We start from the raw sequence: 14,007 nt of genomic DNA on the forward strand, positions 1-14,007 counted from the left end.
TCCAACTTCCCAGCACATTCTTATATACGACGAGTTAATCTGAGTTGTTGTTTCAGAAATATATGCCGAGCTTGTTGAGTATACTGATTATGCCTCTAAATGACAAGTATCAAGAATCCCCCTTTGGAATTCTACACATCAAAGTATTGGGTTTGTGTCTTTAATCTGCGCTGAAATAACTAACTAATAATTACAAGGGTGTTTAGAACGTGATTGACCGCGCGACTGCAAAGGACACGCACAGCAATCCGAGTTCCAACTGTTATTTTACACCCGGGACTACCAGAATCCCCATTGCAATTTCTTCTCGCTTGGGCCTCCGCTCGCGTTTCTACAACTGTCGAGAAATTATCAGTCTCGACGGCGTTATTCCTGCTAGTTAGCGGGGTTGCCGGTGTCGGGGAAGTTGGTTGTCGGCGTGCTCGTCTCGAGCCGTGCGCCACAACGGGCATGATTGGCGAAACCCCGCGAGCAAAGGGATACAAACAGGGATTCTCGATAACGAGGAAGCAGTTCCACGGTCGGCCATCCCCCATCGACAGACGGTGGACCATATGCTTTCTCACTGTAAGGTCAACATCTTGACAGAAGTAGGCAAGCTGAGAATCAAGATGGGAATGATGGCTTAGGAGTTGTGACCAGCTGACGCCCTCTTGCTCCGTTTCCCCACCTTTTCTTTTCAAGCTTCTTTCCCCGGAACCCCAGACCTTTCCAAGCCTTCCCCACCTTTTCTGTCCCTGAACGACTCCAAGATGAAGCCCGTTTTCGTCTGCGCACCCCGGCAATTCTTCCCCACACCATTGGGAATAGGCTAATCAAACAGGCGCAAGCTGCGCTTCACGGCACTTCGCGCCGTGCAAAAAACGGTTTGGCTGTTGAAGCTTGCAGTTGTTGAACGGAACACACACTCAACAACTCAATCCTCTGCTGCAAAATAAGGGGTTTGTTCTGGGAGTCGAGGCGAACGCGGAAGCGGTTTGCGCCAAAACTAAACGGTTAAGTCTCTGGGAAAAATAAACTTGGAATTAAGAATACGAATAGTTCAGCTCCAGCCCAGGCGTTCGGAGAACTATCCCACCTCGTGGTCGACACTCACTTGGCACGGGGAAGAAAGAGCCGTTGGCTTCCTCGCCGTTGGCCTACGCGGGCTCCCTTTGGTGGAAAAAAGGACGGGATTGAGGGGCTGGAAGAATCCGTCCTAGCGTGGCATGGCAAACGCGCCGGGGGAAGGGAGAGGACTGGGAAAAACCGTTTTTCTCATCATTCCAGCGTGGCTTCTCCGCACTTGGCTCGCGAGCCCCAAGCAGATGCCAGAAGCCCACGGCCTTTTTGTGAGAAAAGGGACAAAAACATCTCCAAAGATTTCTCCGCACCTTCGAGGGTACCATCGCACATGGGGCCGGTCCGGGATTGGGGCCCTGGAAAGCTCCCAATCAGGGCAGCCGGTCTGCTCCAGGGGTTGACATAGCTCGCATGGCTCTCGCTTGCTCATGGGCCGAAACCCCATCCTCCGCCCACCCCCCCATGTCTGATATCGCGGAGACGCGGTGCAACTACAAAAAGGCCCGGATTGCTTGCCGCCGACGGCCAAGATGTTCGTTCGCCGTCTTGGTCTCTTTTGCTCTTGGATTCCGGTTATCTGGCTGGGCTAGGATCTGTGCACCCACTTTTTTTCTTCCCTGTTGTCGTGTTATCCTCCTCTCATCTTTTGTGATACCGCAAGGACGACAATCACCGGATTACCTTTTTTTACCCTCCCCTCAGATCCCCGAATCACAGATCAAGAACCTGTGTGAGAGTCGACCGAGAGCTCAACTTCAACAACATTGTCGCACTGCGACAGCCAGACCGCCCAAAATGACGGTCTCGCAGAAGATTCTGTCCAAGATCGTGCGGAACGAGGCCATGGCCTCGGATCCGCACGAGATCTATGGCTGGCGTGTGTACATGCTGGCTTGTTCGGTATGTTGACAACGTCACAATGCGACTGAGACTGGGCGGAATTTGCGGCGGAACATAGTCGTGAATGAGGATAGCAGCTGTGGACCTGATCGCGAGAAGCAAGGGAAAGCCGCTCAATCGCTGACTTGTGCTTCCCTTCTCATAGGCTTGTTTCGGTGCCATGTCCTTTGGCTGGGACTCGGCCGTCATCGGAGGCGTCATTGTCCTGCCGCCGTTCGTCGAAGACTTCGGCCTGGGTGATTCCAAATCCGTCGCCACTGCCAACCTCGCTGCCAATATCGTCTCGACTCTCCAGGCCGGTTGCTTCGTCGGCGCGCTCCTCGCTTCCCCGCTCACGGATCGATTCGGTCGCAAATGGTGCCTCGTCGGCGTCTCGCTGCTCATCATCATCGGTATCATCATGCAGGCCGCCGCTAGCGGCAGCTTGGGTCCCATGTACGCCGGCCGCTTCATCGCCGGCATGGGCGTCGGCGCGGCTAGCACCATCAACCCCATCTACGTGTCTGAGAACGCGCCGCGCGCCATCCGCGGCCTGCTCACCGGCCTGTATCAGCTCTTCATCGTCACTGGAGGCATGGTTGCTTTCTGGATCAACTACTCCGTCAGCATCCATTTCCCCGCCACCAAGATCATGTACATCTTCCCGCTCGCCATCCAGGCTTTACCCGCTGTCCTGCTGTGCGTGTGTATGATGCTCTGCCAGGAATCTCCCCGCTGGCTCGCGCGCCAGGACCGCTGGGATGACACTAAGCGTATCCTGTCGCAAATCCGCAACCTACCGCCCACTCACCCGTACGTCCAGGATGAGTTCCAGGAGATCGTTGACCAGCTCGAGCACGAGCGCAACATGATTGGCGACGCTACCTTCTGGAACCTCCAGCGCGAGATGTGGACCATTCCGGGCAACCGCCGCCGCGTGCTGATCAGCATCATCCTCATGATCTGTCAGCAAATGACGGGCACCAACGCCATCAACACCTACGCGCCTACCATTTTCCAGAACCTGGGCTTGACAGGTACCTCCACCTCGCTTTTCAGCACCGGCATTTACGGCATCGTCAAGGTCACGTCCTGCATCTGCTTCCTGCTCTTCATGGCCGACTCGCTTGGCCGTCGTCGCAGTCTGCTGTGGACCTCCATCGCTCAGGGCCTTGCCATGTTCTACATCGGTCTCTACGTGCGCATTGCCCCGCCCGTGCCTGGCCAAGACGTACCCCCCGCCGGCTACTTCGCCCTCGTCTCGATCTTTCTCTTTGCTGCGTGAGTTTATCCCCCGCCCCCTTTCTCCCGACTCAACTTCGGTGAGTAATTATCTGGCCACTCACTAACACCGCTGCTTCCTAGATTCTTCCAATTTGGCTGGGGCCCTGCTTGCTGGATCTACGCTAGTGAAATTCCCGCTGCTCGTCTTCGCTCCCTTAATGTAGCTTACGCCGCCGCGACCCAGTGGCTCTTCAACTTTGTTGTCTCGCGTGCCGTGCCCAACATGTTGGTCACCGTCGGAAGCAACGGTTACGGGTAAGCCTTCTCTAAATAACCCACCAAAACAACACAACACCCCAAAGGCGCTGGAGCCAGTTTTGAGACCTTTTGAGACCCTTTTGAAACTGACTTTTATGTTTCCCTCCTTTAGAACATACCTCCTCTTCGGTTGTTTCTGTTTCTCCATGTTTTTCTTCGTCTGGTTCTTCGTGCCCGAGACCAAGGGTGTATCGCTCGAGGCTATGGACGCCCTGTTTGGCATGACCGACGACTCGTCCAGCAAGGGCCTGCGGGCCTCCACCGGTGACGGAGCGGCCGATGGTGCGCAAGACTCCAGCAAGGAGAAGGAGAAGGAGGCCGAGAAGGATAAGGAGGTACCGCATGCTCGCGAGGCCGAGGTGGCGTAGATAGCTAGTTTGTGGCAGTAGCAAGGAGCATGTGTTTATTTGTGTTAATTATTTTATTGATATGACTTCCAGCCGTTGTTTACGTTTTTGTTGGCTCGCAAATACATACCCGACGTGTTTCTGTATATGAGAGTCCTCTTACGGAACGGAAGATGGAACGAACACCACGAATATGGTTGCTTGAACGAAGTGCGTGGCAGCCGGCAACAAGTGTTCAGCGCACCGCCCTATGACCACGGAACATCTGCTCCTTTGTTTACTTTAGAGCCTTTGAGATGTTGAGTCTCACACTTTATCTCCCGTTCGGGACCCAGAGTAAGCGTCTTGCAAAAGGATGGCGGATGCCTCTCCCAAATTAGTTGGGGCAGCGTGGGTTTGATCATTTCGCCTCCCTGCTTTCTGGCTACTTAGAGGGGTATCAACAAGCACTTAATGTTTCGGGCTCATACTCTTATACTCTCACACACCACAAAGACGCATCAAAAGGTGAATAATATAATATCATTACAGGCATCAAACCCAAGCTTCAATTGGTATCGCAAATATCATCCACTACGTTGCCTCACAATGGATTAATTATAAATCGAGAAAGTCGGCCATGCGTGACAAACCCGGGTCACGTCGACCTAAAACGCCGAGAAGAGCTTGTCTAGCACGAATCGGCAGGGCAAGCGATCATGGAACCCTTGGTACCACCATCAACGCCAGCCAGCGTGAGAATAGCACCAACGACACCGCCGAGACCCTCACCAGCGATGAAACCTAGAGAAGAAAGTCAGATTAGCCACACTGTTTGACGGAGACGAAAGGATGCATCAGAGATCGGCTTACCAGCAGCGACGGCGTAGCCGTAGATATCCCAAGTGCGCATGTTGTACTTCCTCCAGAGAGCGGCAATGATGGCGCCGAGCAGCGCAGCATTGGCGAAGACGGGAGCGGGAATGACCCAGGACAACGCGATGGCACCCCAGTTGGGCAGCCAACTGCGCCACTTCTCGCGCTCACCAACCAGGAAGAAGTGGCGGACCAGGACCTGGATGATCGAGACGACACCCATGACGATAGCAAAGATACCGCTCTTGAGCGGGATGGAGACGTTGGGATCGGTGACGGCCTGCGCGACAGCAGCCCAAGCAGAGACGGAGGGAACCAGGAAGGGGCAGTGGGCATCATCAGACTGGTCAGGCTGCCAGATGCAGGGGTAGGCGGAAGTAAAGAGCACAAACAGACCGGGGCCAAGCCAGACGGAGCAGAAGCTGCCGATGGACTGGGCGATCCATTGCTTGATGGGCGAGGTACCAACAAGGAAACCGGTGCGGAAATCGCTGACCAGGGCAGTGGCCATATCAGCACCACCAGACGCGAGGGCTCCGGCGACAATGTTGATCTTCTGGGCCTGTTGGATGGTGTAGCCACTGTGGGAGGTGGCACCACCAAAGATCAGCTGCGAGGCCTTGGAGGCGGCGGTCAGCGGAGTCGTGTCGGTGACGGCGCCAATTTGGATGGCGAGGAACGAGAAGAGGAAGGCAAGGAGAACGGCAAGGATAGTCAGGCCCGGGTGGGTGGACCACTGGAAGTGGAAGATGATCATGGCAACGACCAAGGTGACGAGCAGACCCAGGGCCCACATCCACGTCTTGACCTGCTGCTCCGGGGGGAAGGGGTCCTCGACGATGTTCTCGTCCTTGATCTCGTTCGAGCCGTGCTTGGCAAAGAAGGCGCTCGACTTGCCGCGGGCAACGAGCATGCTGTTGATGCCGGCGCACGACTGGTTCCACACCGACTTGAGACCGGACCAGATGGCCCTGTACTGCACAAAGAGCTCGGCCATGGAAGAGCACACCATGACCATGACGCCGGGCCAGAGCAGCCAGTAACGGGGCGAGGGGGTCTGCTTGCCCAGGTGGCTGAGGGACGAAAAGGTGTAGTAGCCGTTCCACTTCGGGTCACCGCCGCTCACATCGATGCCGATGCACTCGCCGTAGTGGACCAGAGCAGGGCCAATGATGGCCCAGGCGATCACGGAACCGGCAAACATGGAGATGGCGGGGTTCAGACCGATCAGGATACCGGACCCAATGAAGGCCGGAGTCCACTCCATGTACCAACCCCACGACTCAATGTTCATGGCCCAACTGGTGTAGCCGCTCCAGATGTGAATCCAGGTGAAGACGTGCCAGTCGTAGAGGATGCCGACCGCGTAGTAGGAGCCGACGCGGTGGACGAGGGCGCCAATGAAGCAGATCGCAAGGCACTTGAGCTTCTTGATGGCATCTACGCTGCCAGCGGCACCGGCGTGCATGGAGCGAATCGTCAGGGCGACGGCGGTAGGTGTGGGGAACATGAGCTTGAGCTCACGAGCCACCTGGATGATGAAAAACCGGCGGAGCGGCGTCACGTAGAAGATGCCGATGAAGGAGGTGACGAGCGTGATGGTGAAGATTGCGCCAATGTCGTCACGGGGCGAGTGACCCTCACCCATCACGCCGAGGCGGTACATGGCGGGGATACCAGCAACAAAGATACCACCAGTGCCACCAGCACCGGTGGCCGCAGCTTGCACAATCGAGTTCTCCTGGGGGCCGAACAAGCCACCGAGAACGGGGAGGTGACCAGCGGATCTGGTCAGCAACTTGAGGACGCCATAACCGAAGATGGCACCAAACATGTTGGCGCTGAAGGTGAAACCCGTCTTGAGACCTGTTTATCCCATTCCGGCGATTAGCACATTGTCGCTTCACTCACTATCGCTCACCAGAACGCGAAGCGTCTCAATGATAACAATGCAACTTGAGGAGGGCGGGGTGTAGGGGCTCAAGGGAATCAGCCGAGGCGACTTACCGAGATAGAGGTTGGAAGCGCAGACCAGGGAACCGAGAATGCAACCGACGACGACCGCACGCACTGTGAGCGGGTTCTCTTCATGAGGAATCGACGGGTCCATGATCAGAGGGCGGTAAAGATCCTCCTCCTCTTCTTCATCAGAACCATCGCTCTTGAGGTTGGCCGTATCCTCAATTGTTGGCTGGCTTTCGGAGAAGGGGCGCACCGCGCTCGCAGTCGCGGCGGCCTCGAGAACCTGCTTCTCATCCGTGGTGGTGACCTGCTTTTCTTCCATGGTGGTGCTTGTTCGCTTCTGCGTCGGAACTGGTCAGGACCACCGGTGAAGGAGGGGCTCACAGCCTGGCCTGGCGGAACCGAATTGACAATGGGTCGGAAGAGGGCGATAAGTCGAAAAAAAGAAGGGAGAGAGACCAGAAAAGCGAACCGCGTGGTGCGGGGTGGTGGTGTGCAATATGTATCTAAAAGCGGGCGAAGAGCTTGGAATGCAACACAGGGATGATACGGGGAACCAAAAACGGTCAAATCAGTCGAGGTGGCCCGGAGCGTTGGCTCTCAAACCAGCTGCCCAGTGCGGTTGACGGCCGAACCGGAAGCAGTATGTGGTCTTGATTGCAATTGCCCCGCGTAAGGGAAACTCGAGTGTTGTCCTCTCGCCACCGACCTGGGGTAAGCTTCCCCCTGCTTTGCATGTCTGGTGCCATGTGCTGCCCCATATTGCCCCGTGCTTAACCCGTGATAAGGGACGCAGGATGGGATGGAAACGTTCTGCCGGGAGCGACTCGGCCGCTCGCTGTGTTGCTCTTGTATGTCAAACAAGGGCAGGCGCGCAGGATGTCGCTCAACCCGGGGTGGGGCCGAGGCCGAACAGCAGCTTGGCTTGGGCTTGGCTCCCTTGGCAATTGACAACGCGGCCAGCGATTCGCTGGAACGAAGAAGGCAGCACCAGATTAGGCAGGTCGATAGCCGTTGTCTATGAAAAGAGCAGAAAAATTAGGGCCTCCGATGGACCCAGATATTTACAGGCCCGCTTGCGACACCCGCTCAAAAGGTTGCCGATCCGGCAAAGGGCGTCCGCCCCCCTCTGTCTGTGGAGTATTATGGGTTTGGGTGATAAGGGGACGCGATGGGTGATTGTTAAAGATGTCGGGTTCATCGCAATGACTCGGCGGGACCCGCTCGTCAGTTCTGGATTTCGTTGTGATTCTTCTTTCTGAATGATCTCTGCGTCTTGCGAGTATGCTGGGTTCTTCGCCCCCAACCCCCGCCTGGGCTTGGGCCGCCAAACTAATCTAACAGGAACGAGAGGCGAGGCGATCGGCAAACAACCCGATCGTCCCCTTCGCCAGCCCACCGCTCAGCGGTTATTCCCCAAAATGGAGAGAACTTGTGGAGGGGATGCGACGTTCACAAACCCTGTGGATCATGGATCTGATTGGCTGGATTTTGCGCCAACTGATCGAAGAAGGCAGGTTGCTGGTTCCCATCTGCAGTGGCCACTAGCCCAGGAACAGCAGGCGGTTTGTCCAGCTCGCGTTGCTCGCTTGTCAAACGTTGTCAGCCGTCTTCCCATCTCCAATCATTCCCCCGAACACGAATGATTCTCGCAGTTTCACGCCCCCAGTGTGGAAGACATTCGCTTTACAGAGGTACCGCGACCGGCTGACGAAAGGGCGCCGTTTACGAATAGTTACTTCGTACTCGGTCCGTTCTCCCCAAAATTCCAAAAAGAAAAATTGATACACAGCTTTCCCGAGGCACGTAATGTCCTTGCCCGTGGAACTTTGCTGGACCTAGGCGCGCCTTTCCACAGTTGGACAGTCGGGGGTTATCAACAACTGATCCTGTTGGATTCTTTCCCACACCACCAAGTCAAGTTCCTTCCCTGTAGGTAGTTCTGCCCGGAGGTCAATATTACATAGTATCCATGCACATTGTCTGATCTATTGACCGAGAACCCGCAGTTCTATTGATAAACCAGGAAACTCCTTAACTACCGTGGACCAGACCGCCACGTGAACATGTGTGTACCATATTTAGATGTTTTTCTGGGGCCCCTCACCGGGGGTCATCACGTCGTCAAGAAGTGACCCCCAAGTTGAAGAAACACCAAATTCGGCACCTCAGCATGCGAGCCGTGCACGGAACATCCCGGTCCAAGATCTCAAGGCAGCTTTCTCACCTCGTGGCATGGATGAGCCAGCCTCTCTGTCCCATCCTCAGCAAGTTGGGTAAGCGCAGGCACCGTCACAAGGCTACGTGACATGCCTTGCAGCCCGCACTCGCAGCGGCGATCAAGACGACGAGTTCGAACATGTCTCGGGTCCACCCCGTAACGGCTGCCAGAGCGCAAGGCTTGGCGGAGCTCGACCACGTGAAGAAGGGGCATCGCGTTGGTGCCCCAAGCCCACTCGGTATCTCCCCGTATCGTCGCGTGGCATGTAATTACTATTATGGAGTCCCTCCCGCCGATTCATTGGAAGCACTTCCGCGATTCCCCTTTTTTAGGTCAAGAGGGCCGTCTTTCCAGACCAAACCTCATCTAGCGCATCGCGAGATACCAACCTTATCTCGTCAACGTTTAAGCCAAACACGGAGTTTCTCTCCAGGCTAGCGCAAGACCATTCTTGGAAAATCCCCATCATGCCACTTTCTTGTTCCAAGGTTGTCGTATATCCGAACAATAGCCATCCTCTCCAAGTCCACGATCAGTGCCATAAGCTCATGGTGGAAAGAGTCCTTGAAGCTTTTACGCTAGAACGTAATCCGCTTGGTACCCAGCGCAAGTATCAAGCTCCGGTCGAAACGGCATTTACCTTATCTACACGTATGTGCTCGTCAACCCGGCACAGCGGCACCGATCGAGGCCCCCAAGCTCGACGCCCTGAAGGCTTGCCTTCGCGACATGCTGAGAGTCCACGACTGCTGTTCACGTGACAAGAATGGTGGTGCGATAAGAAACAAGAGTCGTTCTGACGGTCTGGCCACTAGTCACTGGCGGAGACTTGGTTGATACGGGACATCGCAGCGCAGTCGCGAACCGGCGCGCGGGAAGCCCAGATAGAAGAATGGGGAAGGGCAGGGTGCTGCATAGTAATGGTTCGGGAACGAAGAGGCGGGCCTTTCGGAACTTGATCGCTCGTACCGCAGGACAGACGGCGGAATCGCAGGCGTTTCGCCATCTTCGTTTTCGGGGAGTAGCGTTGTTGGGAGGGCGCTCGCCGCAGCCGGGCCACCCCGATCCCACTGTGTAATGTGTGCTAATTCGTACTCATGGATGAAGCCAAAGAAATGAGCAACCCACCAGTCGTTCTCATCTTGGCTCTTGGCATTGAATGTGTTTGCGGCCCATGCGTTCCTCCGCTCTTCCATACTCCACCATCCTGCGCCCTTCGTTTGTTGACACTCCACGGACACTTGTTGGGGCTTGTTCGTCCACGGAAAGTGTCAACGCTCAAGGCGGCAGGCCGAGCTCCTTGCCACTTTAGCGATTTCCCAGACCTGCCGTTCCGGCGACTCGGCTGCCTCACCACGGAAACACGGCGCAAACGGGTGTTGCACCTGCCATTCCGGGCAAGGGGCAAATGCTTGGCGGCGGACCGGTCATGCCTCCACAGCAGCAAGGTGACTCCCCGACCTCGCTCGGGGGCCGCTGGATTACCCCAATTCGTCTGGTCCCAATCGCAGCCAGAAATCTGCATTGAATGTGGCAATAGCATCCCACTTGGAACTCTTTCGGCTCGAGGCGGTGTTTCCAAACCCATGTTTGTTCCGGCGGAAACCATCGAGAAAGAATGAGCTTCCTCTTTTCCTCTCGGACCCAACGTCGTCTTAGACCAAGCAAGGCCAAGGCACCAAAAGGTCTTCCTTGCTCCTCCAGTAACTCCTGATGAATCGTCGTTCTATCGGTGAGGTCTCGAGGCAGTTCACTCGAATCTTAGGATCATGTTGCGCTTGTGTTTCGCGCCAACAATGAAACGCGATGGAGGTCCTGTGTAGTCCGTCTTGGCTCGCCCTCCTCCATCTTTCTTTTCATTCCCTTCCTCCTTTCCCCTCTTTTTCGGCACAAGGACAAAGTTAACTACCTATAGTTATTCGTTAATCTCCGAGCGGACGAACCGCGTCGAGCAACGTCGGCGTCGCATTTGCTTGCCTCGGAGAGTCTGGATGGTAGTAGTGTCTCCTTTAACATTCAGCCCCTCGGCCTGGCGCGCCTACCTCCTGTCATTCCGGGGAGAATCCGTGGGGATCTGATCTTCTGAAATTATCTGGGTTTTCAGCAACTTCAAACCGACCATTCATGTGGAAGAGCTCAACATCCTTAAATTCGTTCACGGTTCCGGACCACCAATGAGACTTCGATTATCCCGCAATAGACAATGGTACTTATGTGGTCCAAAAATTTCCAATTATTACAGTAGTACTATGATAGACTTGAGATCTGGGTTACACGCTTGGTTTAGGCAACGTGTCTGGCGTCGGTCGATGTTTCAAGGATGAGGACCATTTGAGTCCCACATGCATGACGTTGGCTTGATTGGTAAAGGATTCATGACCTAGGATGTATCTGGTAGGTCACTCGGTTTGGGGTATTTGGCGATTGCAGACGACGGAACCCCCTCTATTCTGAGGCTCACACGGGCCGATAAGATCAAGACCGTTGCAGGACGAAGGCCGAGGAGGGTGGCATCTTGGCAAGGCGACCCCAACCCTCGATCTTCTCATTCAAGCTTCGAGCCAAGCTGCCAAGGCGTACTTCCCGCGTGTCAAAGATGCACGCCAAGATGATTTCCTTGCCTCGACTTGAGATTGCCGATTCACGTTCAAACTCTAACTTCACGACGACTACCACTAACGTTAGCGGCATAACCATGACTACAGGGCCTATCCTCTCCCGGCTTCAAATGGGGCATCGGCTTTACCCCTCTCTTCCCTCCCGTGCTCCAACAGAAAGGCCAAACTGGCCCCGCAGCGACGATCCTGCCCCAATGTTTCCTCGGAAATAGCAGTCACCCGTGATCTCGCATCTGGCAAATGGCATCGCATTTGCCGTCCATGCCCGCTCGTTGCGATCCCAGTCTGGCTGGCCAGACGAGCCAACCGAGCGGGCGCCGCCAGCTCGTTGGGCCTTTGAGGGGCGACTGAAACGAGCAGGCGCCAAGTATCTCCGATGCACCGCAACCCAAGAGCCTGCTGAGGACTCGAATCGAGCCAAACACCGGTTGAAATGAGGCAAGAGGCTGAAGAGATCGGCATAATCCATGGATATGCCGTCCTGCGCATATCACGCAACGTGCCAGGCGCGTCGCTCCGTCGGTCGCCAAATCCGCCGCTTGAAACGACCGAGGCTGTGCGAACACTGCAAGACGGGCCTTCCCGGCGCTTCCTCAACCCCTCTACACCGAACAATGCTGTCTCCTTTGAGCAAAAATCGGCAGCCGATTGGCCGGGTTGGGGAAAACATCCGAATACCAGCTTCCACTTCTGTAGATGGTTCTTTCCATTCGCTAAGATCAAGGAGGCAGGCCTGGCAAACGAACGGGGAAGGGGCGATGACGCCGTGCTGGCGTGCTTTGGGATTGCCTCTTCGGTGCGAAGGCAACCTCCTCTCCGCCGTCTTCCTAGGTTGCCATTGTGGAAGCTTAGAAGAAACCAATGGCCGAAGAAAAGATATAAACCGATCGCCATCCCATGATCTGAGCCAAGTTTTTGCCCAGACCAGCCTTGGACCCAAACGACCCGACCCGATCGCACTCGCAATCTCTAGGTAGTTATCGCGAGTTGAGGACACGGACAACCGCACTGCACTGAGTTGCGTCACCCCCGATCATGATCCCTCGTCTCGTACGTGCGCAATTTTACTAACAGTGGCTCAGAACTAAGTCCCACTCGTTGAGACTACACACACATCATGCGTTTCGGATCCGTCTTCGTTTCGGCCGCCCTTGGCACCAGTGCCCTAGGTGCTGTGTTGCCCCCTTCCCCCCAGGCCAGCAAGGGGAGCGTCTCGCTGAAGCAGGTCCGTAACCCGAACTTCGTCCGCCACGGCCCCATCCAGCTCGCCAAGGTTTATCGCAAGTACGGCGTGCCCCTCCCCAATGATCTCAAGTCGGCCGTGGCCCGTATCCGGCAGACGGCCAAGCGCGCGACCGGCAGCGCCAAGACGACCCCGGAGGCAAGCGATGTTGAGTATTTGACCCCGGTTTCTATTGGTACCCCGGCCCAGACCCTCAACCTCGACTTCGACACCGGCTCCAGCGATCTCTGGGTCTTTAGCTCTGAGCTCGGCAGCGGCTCCGTCCACGGCCAGACCATCTACGACCCTAGCAAGAGCTCCACTGCTAAGAAGCTCTCGGGTGCTTCTTGGCAGATCTCGTACGGTGATGGCAGCTCCTCAAGCGGCGATGTCTACACCGACAAGGTCGACGTTGGCGGCCTGACCGTCTCGGCGCAGGCTGTTGAGACCGCCAGCAAGGTCTCGTCCTCTTTCAGCTCTGACTCCAACAATGACGGCCTGCTCGGTCTGGCTTTCAGCTCCATCAACACCGTCCAGCCCAACCCTCAGACGACCTTCTTCGACAGCGCCAAGGATAATCTTGACGCCCCCGTCTTCACTGCTGATCTCAAGGCTGGTGCTCGTAAGTAAGCCCGACCCTCTCACTACGGTAGAACCCCGAGCTGACGTGTGTTTCTTGCCCAGCCGGTACCTACAACTTCGGCTACATCGACGACAACGCCTACACTGGCGACATTACCTACGTTCCCGTTGACAGCAGCCAAGGGTTCTGGACCTTTACTACCTCTGGCTACTCTGTTGGCTCTGGCAGCTTGAAGGGATCCCAGTATGACGGCATTGCCGACACGGGTACTACCCTGTTGCTTCTGCCCTCTGCAGTGGTCAAGGCTTACTACAGTGAAGTCTCTGGTGCGCAGTACGACCAGAGCCAGGGCGGCTATACGTTCTCGTGCGACACCAAGCTTCCCGACTTCGTCTTCGGCCTTGGTGACAGCGGCGCCTCCGTCACCGTTCCTGGAGACTACATCAACTTCGCTCCCGTCACCGAGGGTGGGAGCGACTGCTTCGGTGGTATCCAAGAAGATACCGGCATCGGTTTCGCCATTTACGGTGACGTTGCTCTCAAGGCTGCCTTTGTCGTCTTTGATGGTGGCAAGGAGCAACTTGGTTGGGCCGCCAAACAGCTCTAAATAGAGGGCCGTTTTGTACCGGCCACACGCTCGGGATGATGACGTGTTCATTGCAGACATTTCTTGTGATTATTTGAGTTTCACATCTCTTAAGGCAGCCTCGCTGTGT

The 14,007-nt window shown here is 55.8% G+C and overlaps 3 protein-coding genes across 3 annotated transcripts; 2 read left to right on the top strand and 1 right to left on the bottom strand.

Moving 5' to 3' along the window:
* Positions 1 to 1,857: 1,857 nt before the first annotated feature.
* On the top strand, positions 1,858 to 3,851 carry C8A04DRAFT_11894 (general substrate transporter; the record flags this gene model as incomplete). The annotated part of the gene is made up of 4 exons (XM_062777132.1): positions 1,858 to 1,962; positions 2,108 to 3,222; positions 3,307 to 3,480; positions 3,596 to 3,851. The coding sequence occupies 4 exons, from the start codon at positions 1,858 to 1,860 to the stop codon at positions 3,849 to 3,851; spliced, it is 1,650 nt and encodes a 549-aa protein (XP_062637389.1).
* Positions 3,852 to 4,500: 649 nt separating this feature from the next.
* C8A04DRAFT_28365 (OPT oligopeptide transporter protein-domain-containing protein) lies at positions 4,501 to 6,969 on the bottom strand (the record flags this gene model as incomplete). Its single annotated transcript, XM_062780623.1, has 3 exons — positions 4,501 to 4,613; positions 4,683 to 6,551; positions 6,693 to 6,969. 3 exons carry the CDS (start codon positions 6,967 to 6,969, stop codon positions 4,501 to 4,503), a joined length of 2,259 nt encoding a protein of 752 aa, XP_062637390.1.
* A 5,634-nt stretch (positions 6,970 to 12,603) lies between these two features.
* On the top strand, positions 12,604 to 13,898 carry C8A04DRAFT_11934 (aspartic peptidase domain-containing protein; the record flags this gene model as incomplete). Its single annotated transcript, XM_062777151.1, has 2 exons — positions 12,604 to 13,330; positions 13,393 to 13,898. The coding sequence occupies 2 exons, from the start codon at positions 12,604 to 12,606 to the stop codon at positions 13,896 to 13,898; spliced, it is 1,233 nt and encodes a 410-aa protein (XP_062637391.1).
* Between the last annotated feature and the right edge of the window lie 109 nt (positions 13,899 to 14,007).

Source organism: Dichotomopilus funicola (assembly GCF_033296635.1).
Source record: "Dichotomopilus funicola strain CBS 141.50 unplaced genomic scaffold C8A04scaffold_28, whole genome shotgun sequence".
Lineage (NCBI taxonomy): Eukaryota > Fungi > Ascomycota > Sordariomycetes > Sordariales > Chaetomiaceae > Dichotomopilus > Dichotomopilus funicola.